Source organism: Piliocolobus tephrosceles, chromosome 3 (assembly GCF_002776525.5).
Source record: "Piliocolobus tephrosceles isolate RC106 chromosome 3, ASM277652v3, whole genome shotgun sequence".
NCBI lineage: Eukaryota > Metazoa > Chordata > Mammalia > Primates > Cercopithecidae > Piliocolobus > Piliocolobus tephrosceles.
In genome coordinates, this window is record NC_045436.1 from 102,351,510 (window position 1) to 102,369,611 (window position 18,102).

General features: G+C 38.6%; 1 protein-coding gene across 4 annotated transcripts in view; it reads right to left on the reverse strand.

Moving 5' to 3' along the window:
- Window positions 1-18,102, reverse strand: part of PTPN13 (protein tyrosine phosphatase non-receptor type 13) — a 222,244-nt gene that overhangs the window by 7,117 nt on the left and 197,025 nt on the right. For all 4 annotated transcript variants that reach the window (XM_023198105.2, XM_023198108.3, XM_023198107.3 and 1 more), the window contains 5 exons: window positions 15,470-15,525; window positions 13,199-13,302; window positions 4,517-4,665; window positions 3,014-3,104; window positions 229-566 (listed from right to left, as the gene is read on the reverse strand). In XM_023198105.2, the coding sequence (XP_023053873.2) occupies window positions 229-566; window positions 3,014-3,104; window positions 4,517-4,665; window positions 13,199-13,302; window positions 15,470-15,525 (738 nt within the window). The remainder of the gene's footprint in view (window positions 1-228; window positions 567-3,013; window positions 3,105-4,516; window positions 4,666-13,198; window positions 13,303-15,469; window positions 15,526-18,102) is intronic.

Sequence of the window (18,102 nt, forward strand, 5' to 3'; positions counted from 1 at the left end):
TTTTACTACAGCACATACTGGAGGAACCTGGCAGAATTCATGAAGACGGTCACATTTAAACTTATACTACATAAAGAGAAAATAGCTAGCATTAGTTCCATTGCATGGGAACTAGGAAGTCACTGTCTTTTATCTAGAAATAACATTGGTGCAATCATGGAAAGAGTCCAGGCTTGGATTACAACTAGGAGATACACCTTGCAATATGGAAAGATTTAATTCCCTTACCTGAATATCTTCAAGGGTCATTGCCCTCATCACAAAGCCCTTCAGCTGCTGCATTCTCACAAGAGCCAGTCGAAGTCTGTTGCTGACCATTGTTGTTTTGCCTAGGATGTTGGGCCAATAGCGCTGGCATTTGATTTTTTCTCCTTCTACTTCTTGAGTCATCATGGCTATCACTGTGGATTTTTGCTCCCAAATCATCTGCCAGAAGTCTCCAACAGTTGAAGGCAGTGGTCCTTGGCAGGCAATGTAAACGAACTCTTCCTTCCCAACTGGTATCTTAATGAAGCTGGCATTGATATAGCCACCTTCATCTCCAAGAGGCACTCTTGTAGCATCATCTGTGAATTTTCCACAACAAAACAGAGCCATCCATATCATGCATTTTAAACAAGAGTCTTACAAATTGCATGAGTCAAAGGTCATGAGAAATCCTCATAGTCATAGATGAAATCACCAACGTATTTTAACAGAAGTATATTTTAAAATTGTATTGGGAGGCCGAGTCGGGCGGATCACGAGGTCAGGAGATCAAGACCATCCTGGCTAACACGGTGAAACCCCGTCTCTACTAAAAAATACAAAAAAACTAGCCGGGCGAGGTGGCGGGCGCCTGTAGTCCCAGCTACTCGGGAGGCTGAGGCAGGAGAATGGCGTAAACCCGGGAGGCGGAGCTTGCAGTGAGCTGAGATCTGGCCACTGCACTCCAGCCTGGGCTATAGAACAAGACTCCATCTCAAAAAAAAAAAAAAAAAAAAAAAAATTGTAGCACAGCCAAATTATTTTATATTTATTCTTTTTGCTCATGTTACAAGTATCTAAGGTGTCAGTTTAGTGAGTTTCTGACATATGAAATTTGGTATTATTTACATAGATTTAGTTGAAATTAAAATTAGTAAGTTAATAAATGCATTTAGAATTGCCTAATAAGTAACTAGAGAAACAAAGAAAAAGAACTGGTACTTCTCCATGATTATTTTAATGATGATGACAATATAATAATAGCACTGAAAGGCAACGCCAAAAAATTTTTCATAGAACAAAATTTAGTATTACAATAACACTATTAAAATATATATTGCAAACGTTATTGGCATAACTAACTCTCACTCACCTAATAAAATTATATTCTTAGCAGCCAAAACAATAAATTAACACAATAAATAAAATAACAGATCATTTTATTCTCCAGGCATAAAGGCCCTTATCTTTGTTTTATTATAATTTCATATAGTTAAAATGTAATTTTTTAAACCAGGCTGCCCCAGTGAAAAGTATGTATAAGCTATCATTCACTGAGGTTGTATTGTCCAAGATTTATCTAAGAGAATAAATTTACATGTATTACATACCTTAGAAGTTATTTCTATTTCTATTTCAAATATCCATAAATTTAACTGGTAATTCCTCTGATTAACAAACTAAAACCTTTTAACGATAGGTTTCAAAATCCCCTACCATTTGCCCTTTTCACTTGACTTCCATCTCTTAGTCCATACTGGTCATTTGTTTTGTGGGAACAAATCCACTCATTAGTTTTGGATTTATGGCTTGTCCTATTCTGATTTTGAGATATTCAACTGGTCATTATGCTGTCTAAAATAACTCCCATACACTTTATGCCAAACAAAGATCTGATCCACTTTTTAAGGGTTGTCTAAGATTCATTTTTTACATGAAGCTTTCCAAAATGAATTTGTATTTTCTATCTAGGTTAGAAAAATACAATTGCATTATTACTTATCACGTGACTTGTCACTATTGAGTTTGTTTATTATTTATCTTTAGATTTATGGTTTCTTGGTAAAGATAGGGTCAGTGTGTCATATGTTATAATTCAAAGTGCTAACATATATACATGTGGCTGGTAATTATAAGAATTTTCTAGAGGTATTTCGGCACATATATTCATACATAATTTTAAAAAATCACAGTGTGATTTTTTTACATGTGATTTTTACATGGGTAAAAATGACTGCTTTTCTTTTTTCTTTTTCTTTTTGAGATGGAGTCTTACTCTATTGCCCAGGCTGGAGTGCAGTGGCATGATCTCAGCTTGCTGCAACCTCCACCTCCCGGGTTCAAGCGATTCTCCTGTCTCGGCCTCCCAGGCAGCTGGGATTATAAGCATGAACCACCACTCCGGCTAATTCCTGTATTTTACAGTAGAGATGAGGTTTCACCATGTTGGCCAGGCTGGTCTTGAATTCCTGATCTCAAGTGATCTGCCTCCCTCGGCCTCCCCCAGAGTGCTGGAATTACAGGTGTGAGCCACTGCACTGGGCCAAAATGATTGTTTTTATTCCCTTCTGGTGTCTGAAATGTCTAATATAGGCTGGTAGTACCACTGTAGTCATATGCATGTACACAGCAATTCATTACTATAGATATTTCTCTAAACTAAAAATAAGGGGAATAAATTGATGGTGGTTGTGATAAATGAATCCAACCAAGAAAATCCTCATCCAGAAGCCAGTTCCTATTTTTAAAAATATTTTAAAATTAATGATTTGGCATCACTGACTAATTTCAAATACTGTATACTAGTAAAAATTCAGGACTATTCTAACAAATATTTCAGGTTCCTCTAACTGATTTTCAGAATATGTACGTAATTTAAAAGGGAATTCACACGGAATATTTCAATGTATTTTTTACTGATATAAATCTGTGAATGTATGTGTATGCACATGGTTATGTGAGAGATAGGTAAGTTAAACACAAAACATTTTAATCCATTCAAATTATACTGATCACATATTAAATTTGAAGCCAAACTGGCACTTACAGGGAAGTATATTTTTATATCTGTTCTTCCTTCTGTTTTCCTTAGTTTGCCCAATTAGACACTGATCCAAAGGTTTTAATTCTTGAAGATTCTGTAAGCAAAAAATGGAAATAAATTTGTTGAGATAAGCAGTAAATTCAGTAATAACTGCAAATACTTTAAATGTGTAGGGTGCAAAATTGGTTGATGAGGGCTGATTCTAGTGTTAAATACAGATGTCCTAAATAAGCCTAAAGTCAACAGTGATTTGTTAAGTCAGCATTGAAATAATATTGTTACAAGTATCTTCAATTGAACACGTTGCAGTCAACTTTATGAGACAGAACTTTGTGTCTTAATTTTTAACTTCTGTTTAAAAGTGTTTATATTTTAGAAAAAAATACAATTTAAAAAACCCAACTCTGCCACAATGATGAGCTAGAGCACAATTTATTGACAGTATTGTCTGTGAGGGTTATAGAATATTCCATGTGGGGTGTTGTTGTGGTCAGATAGTCCTAGGTTCTAAAGTCAATTCTTGCTCACTTTTCAATCTTTCACTCATTCAAAAAATACAATTGCATGCCCACTATATGCAAGGTACTGTAATAAGTGATGGGAATACAGTGGGTGAGCAAGAAGATAAGATTTTGGCTCTCCTGGTCTTTACAGCTTATTGGGAGAAAGACACAATAAAGAAGTAAACAAATATTGTAGTATATGTCTTGAAGAAACCAATAAGCTGCTGTGGTAGATAAATCCTTATAAACACTACTTTAGAAGGCTTGTAATGGAAGTTTTCCGATGGTGACATTTAAATCTAAGAACTTAAAGAAGAAATCATTCCATAGCATGGTAATGAGGAGAGGAAAATACATTAATTACTGAGCCTCAGTTTCACAGTCTATAATGGAATTAATATTTTGAGGAATATATACAAAGCAACAAGCACATAGCAGAAGCTCTTATTAAAGTTAACTCCTTTTAGTGGCTACAAAGCTTAGGAACTAGGCAAATAAGCAGATGGTTTGAGGAAGAGGGGCAAGGTCAACCTCAAAACCACTCTCTTTTCTAGTGGTAAATATGGACGGTGCCATGAGACCACAGGAGCTAAGGCTCTGAGCCATTGCTGCTTTGAACTAGGACACACATTCTTGGAGCTGTATTCAGTTAGAACCTGCTGTTAATGATGAAACACGTCTACAATACACAAATTATAAAGTTTAGTGGATGGCTGAAATTTATACTTGGCCTTTTTTTTTTCCTAACATTTTTACCTTAACTATGAGGCAGGAAGGATAATCTTCAGGGAAATGTATCAAGTTCCAAGTAGTTAACGTTTTAAATCACTATTATTGGAATCCCAATCAGAAAAATTAATTTTCTGCTACATGTGATAAGGTGGTGCTTTTAGAGTTGGAAAATTTTCAAAATTTCTTCTAATCTTGGGCTAGTAAAGATACATTTTCCTTACAAATTAAATGCATAAACCTTGGGAGAGAATCATTGGCAGAAGCCACTTACCTCCAGCTCCTTAGAAGGAATTCCTTGATCTAGCAAACCCCGCAGGACTCGAATGACTGATTTTAAGTTGGCCCCCGTGTATTTACCAGAGGGAAGCACTTTGACGACAGGGAGTACAGCGAGCTCCTCGTTTGTCAGAAAGGAATGATCTAATAGGAAGAGAGCAATTTACAAACAGTTCCTCCAGAACAGATTTAACTAACTGAACTAATTTCAGCCTATGTTCATCTCATCTTACAAAAGGGAAGGTCTATTTATTTATTTAGAGATAGAATCTTGTTCTATCTCTTTATGAGACAGAACTTTGTGTCTTAATTTTTAACTTCTGTTTAAAAGTGTTTATATTTTAGAAAAAAATACAATTTAAAAAACCCAACTCTGCCACAAAGTGATGAGCTAGAGCACAATTTATTGACAGTATTGTCTGTGAGGGTTATAGAACATTCCATGTGGGGTATTGTTGTGGTCAGATAGTCCTAGGTTCTAAAGTCAATTCTAAAGTCAAATGTCGCCTAGGATGGAGTACAGTTCTGTAATCACAGCTCACTGCAGCCTGATCTCCCAGGCTCAAGGGATCCTCCTGCCTCAGTCTCCCAAGTAGCTGGGACCACAGTCATGCACCACTCTGTGCCTGGCTAATTTTTAAATATTTTTGAAGAGATGGGGTCTCCCTATGTTGTCCAAGCTGGTCTTGAACTCCTGGCCTCAAGTGATCCACCTGTCTTGGCTTCTCCAAGTGCTGGGACAAGAGACGTGAGCCACTGCACCTGGCTAGGAAGGTCTTTATGTTATTTTATTTTATTTATTTTATATATTTATATGCGTGTGTGTGTATATATACACGTAATAAATATATATGTATATATGTGTATATATATAAATATGTGTGTGTGTGTGTGTGTGTATGTATAACCACTCTACCTGGCTAGGAAAGTCTTTATTTTATTTCATTTATTTTATACACACACACACACACGGTCTGATTTTGTAGCCCAGGCTGGAGTGCAATGGCACAATCGCAGCTCAATGCAGCTTCAACCACCTGGCTCAGGTTGTCCTCCCACCTCAGCCTTCCTGGTAGCTGGGACTACAGGTAAGCACCACCATGCCTGGGTAATTTTTTGTATTTTTTTGTAGAGATAGGGTTTTGCCATGTTACCCAAGCTGGTCCTGAACTCCTGGGCTCAAGCGATCCACCCACCTCGGCCTCCCAAAGTGCTGGGATTCCAGGCATGAGCCATTGTGCCTGGCTAGGAAAGTCTTTAAATACACAACAACTAATAATATTTCCCCCGGAACAGATTTAATTAACAAATGAACTAATTTCAGCCCATTCTTACCTCATCATACAAAAGGGAAAGTCTTTAAATATGAGAGAATAAATAAGGTAATAGAATTAATTGGTAGGCTGATAACTACAATTAACACAGGGAAGTCTGCCCTAGCACACTCTCACACCCAACTTTTAAGGAGATACCTCACTGAAGTTCAGAAGTGTTTAAGGTTCTCGGCTCTCATTTATTTACAGTTTCTAAAGGAGTTTATGTTGTTTCTTTTGGCTTCTCTTGACTCAAATGGCACTTTTTAAACATTTTTGATAAGGGATTTATCATGGGCAGCCTGGGGACAGCTTGTTTCTTTTCCCTGCAAAACCAGCCATAAAAAGGTAATTGTACTTAGTTCTCAGAATTTCAGAAACAACATAATAGGTAGGCAATTTTTTAAAAGAAGTATTCTAGGTAACAGTAAATGGGATTCTTTCAACAACAGAACTCTGTTACAGTAAGAGGAGATGAATTTTTCTGAAGAATCCCAAACTTCACAATATTCTCTATTTTATGCTTCCCTGACTCCTTACACACATCACACAGACACACACACTAAAATCTTGATCTCATAGAGAAAGGTTTTATAAATGATGGGAAAAGATGAAAAAATCACAGCACATCAAACACATACAAAATTGGTATGCGTTAAGACTAACAGAAATTATTTTAAAAAACAAACTTTTAGTTAAATAAATACCTTTAAATTGTTACAAGAGAGTCAATGGAACCATCATTTTAGCAGGTAATTGAGAATTATAATGACAATATCCTTTGCTTCAGTACTTTTACTCTAAAATGTGACCATAAGTAAAACATATGTATATACATTCTTTTTATGAACAGTTTGATTGCAGAAAACCAAACGCATTTTAGACATTTCTTAGCCTAGTTTTTCTTAAACTGGGCTCTGCTGACCCATGGAGGCAAGTATTTCTACATAAGCATTTAAAAAATTTTGTTTTAATTTCAAGATAATATAAAAAGCACATTCTAGATCACCTGAATAACCAACTCATAACTAAACACTGAATTATTTCAGTGCCTTGAGTTGCAATGTGTTGCTAACCCTGGCACCAGTAGAGAATGATAATCTAAAATAACGGCATTAAATGTTATTCAAACTGTTCCATAAACATTCTCAGTGCTTCTTATGTTCTCAAATTTGAGAAATGCTGTCCTAAAGTTTTACAAGTATGCTTAGCTGTAATTGAAATTCTAATCTGCATAGCATATGCAGCTTAAACTGTTACCCGCTCCCTCCCCACCCAAAAAACCCCAGGAACTCATTACAAAAAATTACCAAATTTAGTTCTATTACTACTTTTCATTTAAATTAACTTCTAAGAACATGGGGAAAGTAAGAGAGACACTTCAGAAATTCCTTACTATGGGAGATTACTCTAGGAACACTGATTTATCTCTTCACCATCCATCCTTGGCACGCAGGGCCAGTTATCCCTGGTGTTTGATAGCTTTCTCCATGCAAATAAAGAATTCCCTTGAGTTCTTTGGGAGCTGAGTCAACTATCATAGAAGAGCTATGGGTCTGATTTAGTACCTGCTATATGGAAATTATTTATAATTGAAGGCAACCGTTAATCCTAGAAAAAGCGAGGGGAAACTTCTTGCTATAGACTACACAAGTGTAGCTTTAATTATGTCAATCAGCTGACTAAAGCATTTTCATGATGCAGCTAAGATACAGGCAACAATGATGCTGGCACGGTGAGGGATACAAAACTAAAGACACCTCAAAAAGGTTAACATTTAGCTGGGGCAGAGTTTGGCTGGGAATACAAAATTTACTCATATGAAATAACAACTCTTACAGAACTGCATGTCAATGCAACAGGAACTTAAAGGCTGGGTGGATGAGCAAGGGCTACAGTGCTGGACATGCATGTTGTACACATACCAACAGTCTAGCCAAGTCAGGAAAGTGTTAATTAAACTGTTAATATCATTCATTCTTTCTTTTTTTTTCTTTTCTTTTTTTTTTTTGAGACAACCTCTTGCTCTATCGCCCAGGCTGGAGTGCAGTGACACAATCTTGGCTCATTGCAACCTCTGCCTCCTGGGTTCAAGCGATTCTCCTGTCTCAGCCTCCTGAGTAGCTGGGTGCCCGCCACCATGACCAGCTAATTTTTGTATTTTTAGAAGAGACGGGGTTTTGCCTGTTGGTCAGGCTGGTCGAACTCCCAACCTCAGGTGATCAGCCTGCTTCGGCCTTCCAAAGTGCTAGGGTTATAGGCGTGGGCCAGCACACCCAGCCTAAGCTGTTAATTTCTTTAAAAAAAACTAAGACTTTGCTTTGAATGACAAAACCATGTTCTTTCATTATAGTAACACTTCCTGATACGAAATAAGAGGAATGAAACACTGGATAGAATTTCATTTCTCTATTGGCTCAGTAATAACATGCAAAGGCAGTAATAGTGAAACAGACCAATGGATTCCCGATCATAAAAGATAAGGTTGGGATTCTAGGATAATAATAATTATTGGCCAGGTACGGTGGCTCATGCCTGTAATCCCAGCACTTTGGGAGGCCAGGTGGGTGGATTACCTGAGGTCAGGAGTTACAGACCAGCCTGGCCAACATGGTGAGACCCCATCTCTACTAAAAAGAGAAAAAAATAGCCAGGCATGGTGGCACGCACCTGTAATCCCAGCTACTCGGGAGGCTGAGGCAGGAGAATTGCTTGAATTCAGGAGATAGAGGTTGCAGTGAGCCAAGATTGCGCCACTGTATTCACCAGCCTGGGTGACAGAGCAAGATTCTGTCTCAAAAAAAAAAAAAAAAAAAAAGGTGCCCCTTGACTTCTCCTTCCAGAATGGCAAATTACCACTTCATATTTCCACTTACAGTATGTATACATGGTCAAACTGAGGGGGCATGCCCAAGATGGCCGAATAGGAACAGCTCCAGCCTCCAGCTCCCAGCCTGAGTGACACAGAAGACGGGTGATTTCTGCATTTTCTTTTTTCTTTTTTTTTTTGAGACAGAGTCTGGCTCTGTCGCTCAGGCTGGAGTGCAGTGGCCGGATCTAAGCTCACTGCAAGCTCCGCCTCCTGGGTTTACGCCATTCTCCTGCCTCAGCCTTCCCGGTAGCTGGGACTACAGGCGCCCACCACATCGCCCGGCTAGTTTTTTGTATTTTTTAGTAGAGATGGGGTTTCACCATGTTAGCCAGGATGGTCTCGATCTCCTGACCTCGTGATCCGCCCGTCTCGGCCTCCCAAAGTGCTGGGATTACAGGCTTGAGCCACCGCGCCCCGCCAGATGTCTGCATTTTCAACTGAGGTACCGGGTTCATCTCACTGGGGAGTGCTGGACAGTCAGTGCTGGTCAGCTGGTGCAGCCCGACCAGCAAGAGCTGAAGCAGGGTGAGGCATCGCCTCACCTGGGAAGCACAAGGGGAAAGGGAATCCCTTTTCCTAGCCAAGGGAAACTGAGACACACAACACCTGGAAAATCGGGTAACTCCCACCCTAATACTGCACTTTACCAAGGGTCTTGGTAAATGGCACACCAGGAGATTATATCCCACACCTGGCCTAGAGGGTCCCACACCCACGGAGCCTCCCTCATTGCTAGCACAGCAGTTGGAGATCTAACTGCAAGGCGGCAGGGAGGTTGCGGGAGGGGCACCCGCCATTGCTGAGGCTTATGTAGGTAAACAAAGCTGTCCAGAAGCTCGAACTGGGTGGAGCCCACCGCAGCTCAAGGAGGCCTGCCTGCGTCTGTAGACTCCTCCTCTGGGGACAGGGCATAGCTAAACAAAAAGCAGCAGAAACCTCGGCAGAGGTAAATGCCCCTGTCTGATAGCTTTGAAGAGAGCAGTGGATCTCCCAGCATTGGAGGTTGAGATCTGAGAATGGACAGAATGCCTGCACAAGTGGGTCCCTGACCCCTAAGTAGCCTAAGTAGCCTAACTGGGAGACATCCCCTACTAGGTGCAGACCTACACCTCACACCTCACACAGCGGGGTACACCCCTGAGATGAAGCTTCCAGAGCAAGAATCAGACAGCAACACTCGTTGTTCAGCAACATTCTATCTTCTGCAGCCTCCACTGCTGATACCCAGGCAAACAGGGTCTGGAGTGGATCTCAAGCAAACTCCAACAGACCTACAGCTGAGGGTCCTGACTGTTAGAAGGAAAACTAACAAACATAAAGGACACCCACATCAAATCCCCATCAGTACATCACCATCATCAAAGACCAAAGGCAGATAAAACCAAAAGATGGGGAAAAAGCAGTGCAGAAAAGCTGGAAATTCAAAAAATCAGAGCACATCTCCCCCTCCAAAAGAACGTAGCTCATCGCCAGCAATGGAACAAAGCTGGAAGGAGAATGACTTTGATGAGTTGAGAGAAGAAGGCTTCAGTCGATCAAACTTCTTAGACCTAAAGGAGGAACTACATAACCAGTGCAAAGAAACTAAAAACCTTGAAAAAAGAATGGATGAATGGATAACTAGAATAATCAATGCAGAGAAGACCTTAAAAGAACTGATAGAGATAAAAGCATAACATGAAAACTACGTGACAAATGCACAAGCTTCAGTAACCGACTCGATCAACTGGAAGAAAGAGTATTAGCGATTGAAGATCAAATGAATGAAATGAAGTGAAAAGAGAAGCATGGAGAAAAAAGAGTAAAAAGAAATGAACGAAGCCTCCAAAAAGTATGGGATTATGTGAAAAGATCAAATCTACGTCTGATTGGTGTGCCTAAAAGTGAGGGGGAAAATGGAACCAAGTTGGAAAACACTGCAGGATATCATCCAGGAGAACTTCCCCAACCTAGTAAGGCAGGCCAACATTCAAATTCAGGAAATACAGAGAATGCCACAAAGATACTCCTCCAGAAGAGCAACTCCAAGACACATAATTGTCAGATTCACCAAGGTTGAAATGAAGGAAAAAATGTTAAGGGCAGCCAGAGAGAAAGGTCAGGTTACACATAAAGGAAAGCCCATCAGACTAACAGCAGATCTCTCGGCAGAAACTCTCCAAGTCAGAAGAGAGTGGGGGCCAATATTCAACATTCTAAAGAAAATAATTTTTAACCCAGAATTTCATATCCAGCCAAACTAAGTTTCATAAGTGAAGGAGAAATAAAATTCTTTACAGATAAGCAAATGCTTAGAGATTTTGTCACCACCAGGCTGCCCTACAAGAGATCTTGAAGGAAGCACTAAACATGGAAAGGAACAACAGGTACCAGCCATTGCAAAAACATGTCAAAATGTAAAGTCCATCAATGCTAGGAAGAAACTGCATCAACTAGTGAGCAAAATAACCAGCTAATATCATAATGACAGGATCAAGTTCACACATAACAATATTAACCTTAAATGTAAATGGACTAAATGGTCCAATTAAAAGACACAGACTGGCAAATTGGATAAAGAGTCAAGACCCATCAGTATGCTGTATTCAGGAGACCCATCTCACATGCAGAGAGACATATAGGCTCAAAATAAAGGGATGGAGGAAGATCTACCAAGCAAATGGAAAACAACAAAAAAAGGAGAGGTTGCAATCCTAGTCTCTGATAAAACAGATTTTAAACCATCAAAGATCAAAAGAGACAAAGAAGGCCATTACATAATGGTAAAGGGATCAATTCAATAGGAAGAGCTAACTATCCTAAATATATATGCACCCAATACAGGAGCACCCAGATTCATAAAGCAAGTCCTTAGAGACTTACAAAGAGATTTAGACTCCCATACAATAATAATGGGAGACTTTAACACCCCACTGTCAACATTAGACAGATCAATGAGACAGAAAGATAACAAGGATATCCACTAATTGAACTCAATTCTGCACCAAGCAGACCTAATAAACATATACAGAACTCTCCACCCCAAATCAACAGAACATACATTCTTCTCAGCAGCACATTGCACTTATTCCAAAATTGACCACACAGTTGGAAGTAAAGCACTCCTCAGCAAACGTAAAAGAACAGAAATTATAACAAACTGTCTCTCAGACCACAGTGCAATCATATTAGAACTTAGGATTAATAAACTCACTCAAAGCCAAACAACTACATGGAAACTGAACAACCTGCTCCTGAATGACTACTGGGTACATAACGAAATGAAGGCAGAAATAAAGATGTTCTTTGAAACCAATGAGAACAAAGACACAATGTACCTGAATCTCTGGGGCACATATGAAGCAATGTGTAGAGGGAAATTTATAGCACTAAATGCCCACAAGAGAAAGCAGGAAAGATCTAAAATTGACACCCTACCATCACAAATAAAAGAACTAGAGAAGCAAGAGCAAACACATTCAAAAGCTAGCAGAAGGCAAGAAATAACTAAGACCAGAGGAGAACTGAAGGAGATAGAGACACAAAAAACCCTCCAGAAAATCAATGAATCCAGGAGCTGGTTTTCTGAAAAGATCAACAAAATTGATAGACCACTAGCAAGACTAATAAAGAAGAGAGAAGAATCAAATAGATGCAACAAAAAATGATAAAGGGGATATTCCCACCGACACCACAGAAATACAGACTACCATCAGAGAATACTATAAACACCTCTACGCAAATAAACTAGAAAACCTAGAAGAAATGGATAATTTCCTGGACACTTACACTCTCACAAGACTAAACCAGGAAGAAGTTGAATCCCTGAATAGACCAATAGCAGGCTCTGAAATTGAGGCAATAATTAATAGTCTACCAACCAAAAAAAGTCCAGGACCAGATGATTCATAGCCAAATTCTACCAGAGGTAAAAGGAGGAGTTGGTACCATTCCTTCTGAAACTATTCCAATCAATAAAAAAAGAGGGAATCCTCTCTAACTCATTTTATGAGGCTAGCATCATCCTGATACCAAAGTCTGGCAATAAATGTAATCCAGCAAATAAACAGAACCAAAGACAAAAACCACATGATTATCTCAATGGATGCAGAAAAGGCCTTTGACAAAATTCAACAGCCCTTCATGCTAAAAACTCTCAATAAATTCGGTATTGATGGAACGTATCTCAAAATAATAAGAGCTATTTATGACAAACCCACAGCCAATATCATACTGAATGGGCAAAAACTGGAAGCATTCCCTTTGAATGCCCGCCTGTAATCCCAGCTACTCAGGAGGCTGAGGCAGGAGAATTGCTTGAACAGGGGAGGTGGAGGTTGCAGTGAGCCAAGATCGTGCCACTGCACTCTCAGTTTCTGTTTCCAAAAAAGAGCAAATAATGTATACATATGGTAAAGTAGCAAATCCATATAGTCTGAAAATCATCACTTAAAAACAACTTATTTTCCCAATTCATTATTTTTGAGGAAAAAACTGTCATTACAATTCTTGCCTTTATCAGAATCTTCATGGTTTGTTCTCTCTGTTGGCAACTCATCACTTCCCCATGTTATTTCATCATCATCAGTCTTCTTTTCTTGTGACTTCTGAATTAAGCTATGAAAACAAAACATATTTGTAACATTTTCTTCATTTTTGTACTCAAATTAAACACTACAGCCCTGAATGATTTTCTCTACAATTATTACAGTATTTTAAAATAGAATGTCTGATTAAGAAAACCAAATTCACAATTCTTAAAATTTATTGGTAGATGTAAACAACTGAGATGTAGAATGGTTTAATACAGTTTTAAAATTTATCCTTGGACAGATCCCAAGTCTTTGAACTTCAGACTGAAGGAGTCCATTTGAGGATGTAGAAGGTGGCGGTTTTATTTCTATCCTTCAACATGGATGAGTGATTACAATTGTATCGGCATATAGCTCTTTCTCCTTCTTTTCAGCAGCTGCCCACTATTGTAAAATATCAATGTATCTTAATTTATTTAAAGAAGTCTCTATTGATGGGTATAGCCTTTTGCTACAACAGGAGGCCAGAAGGACACTCCTGTACCTGGGCACTCACCTAATGTAATGAAACCCAGTACAAGTTCTCAATATTTTGGGAGTGCGAAACAGATGCCCTCTTTGGTAAGGTGGATGGCTAGGAAAGAGAAACCAGGTAGGAGAACGGTGTTTAGTGCTAAAGTGAGGTGAAAAAGGATTATGTAAAAGCCTGAATACATTTTGAACTTTCTGATATTCAGGGGAACAAAGCAGAGTACTTTCATCTGATGACATTAGTATACACCAGGACATGGACTAATGCTCCCAAAATGTCAACAGGGCAGCAATTATGCTGCTTTTATGACAGATGTTTCCCCCTGTTCTAACTCACTGTGGGTGACAACACTTATTTTGCTGGGTTAAAAAGGTCTATATCCATGAAATGTCTGGGAAAGCTTCACTAGAGAGTTCTCCTCTTGTGTGACAATGCTCCTGCTCATTCCTCTCATCAAACAAGGCAATTTTGTGAGCTTCAGTGGGAAATTACTAGGAATCCATCTTAGAGTCCTTATTTGGCTCCTTCTGACTTTTTGTTCCTCAATCTCAAAATATCTGTAAAGGGCATGCATTTTTCTTCAGTTAATAATGTAAAAAAGACTGCATTGATATGGTTAAATTGGCAGGACCTTCTGTTTTTTAGGTATGAACTAAATGGCTGGTATCGTCACCTACAAAAGTGTGCTAAACTTGATGGAGCTTATGTTAATAAAGTTTATATTTTACATTTTTATCTTTTAACTCTATTTTTCATGAACTTTCTGAAGTCCCCTCATATATATAAAACCTTTCCCTCACATATCTTTTGGTTAAAAAAGACCTTATTTTATAATTAGAAATTGTTTAAAACATATTTTTGTGGGTTTGAAAAAACTTTCCTACTTTTTTTGTTTCATATTCTCATTAAAAATTTACAAATTTTTAAAGTATAGAAAAATAGAGAAACTGAAAAATAAATGACCCATAACCCAACATGAGAAGACAGTCACTATCATGATTGTTGGCACATTTCCATTAGGTCACTCTTTCATTCATTTTTTCCCATGGTTAAGAGAATATCGCTTTTTTGAAGCAATGGTATAATAAACACATTTTCACATGTCACTAGAATCTCCTAGTAACAAAAATTTTAAAACTTTTTTTTTTTTTTTTTTTTTTGAGACAGTGTCTCACTCTGCTGCCCAGGCTGGAGTGCAGTGGCGTGATCTCGGCTCACTGTAACATCCACCTCCCGGGTTCCAGTAATTCTCCTGCCTTAGCCTCCTGAGTAGCTGGGATTACAGGCACGTGTCACCACACCCAGCTAATTTTTATATTTTTAGTAGAGATGGGGTTTCACCATGTTGGCCAGACTGGTCTCCAACTCCTGGCCTCAAGTGATCCGCCCATCTCAGCCTCCCAAAGTTCTGGGATTACAGGCATGAGACACCATGCCTGGGGTTTTGTCTTTTTAGTAGAGATGGGGTTTCACCATGTTGGCCAGGCTAGTCTTGAACTCCTGACCTCAAGTGATCCGCCTGCCTCAGCCTCCCAAAGCACTGGGATTACAGGCATGAGCCACTGCACCTGGCCTGAAAAATTTAAAACATTCTTAATATTCAACCATAGTTTCATAATTTACTCAACAATGCTTATTTTACTCAGAGCATTTATAGACAGACAGACAGACAGACAGACAGATAGAAGCATTATGGATACTTTGAAAATCATTTTCTTACCTTTCACTTTTTACTTTTTCTTCACAATATTCTTCACAGCCATTCATTTTGGTGGGCTACAATAAAAATAAGTAAGAATCAAATCAGCCCATTGTAACAAAAAAAAATCAATCTCATACTATTTTTTTCCTGTTATTTCCTATATTTACTGTTATTGTTCATCTTTATATTACAAAGACACATATGACATTCAATTAATACACTCCAAATAGTGGCTGAGACATCAGTGGCCCAACAGTCTTTGCTGTTCCCACTTAGTTATCTTCACACTCATCTTGGCTTTTCATTTTTTTTAAAGAGATGGAGTCTATTGCCTGGGCTGGAGTCCAGTGGTACAATCATGACTCATTGTAAACTCAAACTCTTGGGCTCAAGCAATCCTCTCCCTCAGCCTCCTGAGTACTATGGACTACAGGTGCACGCCACCATGCCCGGTTAATTAAAAAAAAATTTTTTTTTCTGTAGAGATGGGATCTCACTACATTGCCCAGGCTAGTCTTAAACTCCTAGCCTTGAGTCACTCTCCTGCCTCAGCCTCCCAAAGTGTTGGGATTACAGGTGTCAGCCATTGCAGCCAGCCTGGCCTTCATTTCTTATATTAAAAATATTAATAGGAAAGAGGTAAAGAGGAAAAAAGATGAAAGTGTGAATTAATGATTATTTAGATATGCACATTTGGTATATGCTTTTCTACTACTTCAATTTTAAAATCTGAAAAAAGATTTGAGAAAATCTTAGTAGTTTCAAATATGTTAAATTATAATATATTGCCCCTTTATCATTAAAGATTAATCAACTCATACTTTAACCGAGTATGGCATGTTTCAAAGATCCAAATACTGCAGCAGGAGCAGTTTGCTACAATTAGAAAGAGATGCCAAATTGTATCCTTTTTTTGTTATACTTCCAGTTCTGGGGTACATGTGCATACCATGCAGGTTTGTTACATAGGTATACATGTGCCTTGTTGGTTTGCTGTACCCATTAACTCTCATTTACATTAGGTATTTCTCCTAATGCTATCCCTTCCCCAACCCCCCACACCCGTGACAGGCCCTGGTGTGTGACGTTCCCCACCCTGTGTCCATGTGTTCTCATTGTTCAACTCCCACCTATGAGTGAGAACACGTGGTGGTTGGTTTTCTGTCCTTGTGATAGTTTGCTTAGAATGATGGTTCCTAGCTTCATCCATGTCCCTGCAAAGGACATGAACTCATCCTGTTTTAAGGCTGCATAGTATTCCATGGTGTGTATGTGCCACATTTCCTTTATTCAGTCTATCATTGATGGACATTTGGGTTGGTTCCAAGTCTTTGCTACATTGAACAGTGATGCAAAAAACATACGTGTGCATATGTCTTTATGGTAGCATGATTTATAATTCTTTGGGTATATACCCAGTAATGGGATCGCTGGGTCAAAGAGTATTTCTAGTTCTAGATCCTTGAGGAATCACCACATTGTCTTCCACAAAGGTTGAACTACTTTACACTCCCACCAACAGTGTAAAAGTGTTCCTATTTCTCCACATCCTCTCCAGCTTCTGCTGTTCCCTGACTTTTTAATGATCACCATTTTTTTTTTTTACAGACTAATTTCTTTATTGAAATAAAAATGGAATATATATGGAAAACTCCTCAACAAAGTACTAGTAACACAAATCAAGCAACATACAAAAAGAATAAGACACTATAACCAAGTGAGATTTATTCCAGGAATGCATAGTTGGCTTAATATATGAAAATAAATTAATATAATACATCATATCAATAGGACAAAGGATGAAAAACCATGGTAATCTCAATTAATGCAGGAAAAGCATTTGACAAAATTTAATACCTTTCATGATAAGAAAACATTCAATAAACTAGGAACAGAAGGGAACTTCAGGCTGAGTGTGGTGGCTCATGCCTGTTATCCCAGCACTTTGGGAGGCCAGGGTGGGCAGATCACCTGAGGTCAGGAGTTTGAGACCAGCCTGGCCAACAAGGTGAAATACTTTCTCTACTAAAAAATTAAAAAAATTAGCCAGGTGTCGTGGTGCACACCTGTAATCCCAGCTATTCAGGAGGTTGAGGCAGGAAAATAATTTGAATTCCTGGGGCAGAGGTGCAGTGAGACAAGATCATGTCACTGCACTCCAACCTGGGTGACAGAGCCAGACTCTGTCTCAAATTAAAAAAAGAAGGGCACTTACTCGATCTGATAAAGGCTGTCTTAAAAAAACCCACACCCAACATATTTAACGTAACTAAAGGCATTTTTCTCCTAAAATCAGGAACAAGAAAAGGATGTTTCTCTCATCACTTCTATTTAAGACTGTATGACAGGTCCTAGTCATAGCAATCAAGAAAAAGAAATAAAAGGCATATGGACTGGAAAGGAAGAAGTAAAACTATCTCTATTTGCAGGTGACATGAATGATCACCATTCTAACTGGCATGAGATGGTATCTCATTGTGGTTTTGATTTGCATTTCTCTGATGACTAGTGACAATAAGAATTTTTTCACATGTCTGTTGGCTGCATAAATGTCTTCTTTTGAGAAGTGTCTGTTCATATCCTTTGCCCACTTTTTGATGGGATTGTTTTTTCCTTGTAAATTTATTTAAGTTGTTTGTAGATTCTGGATA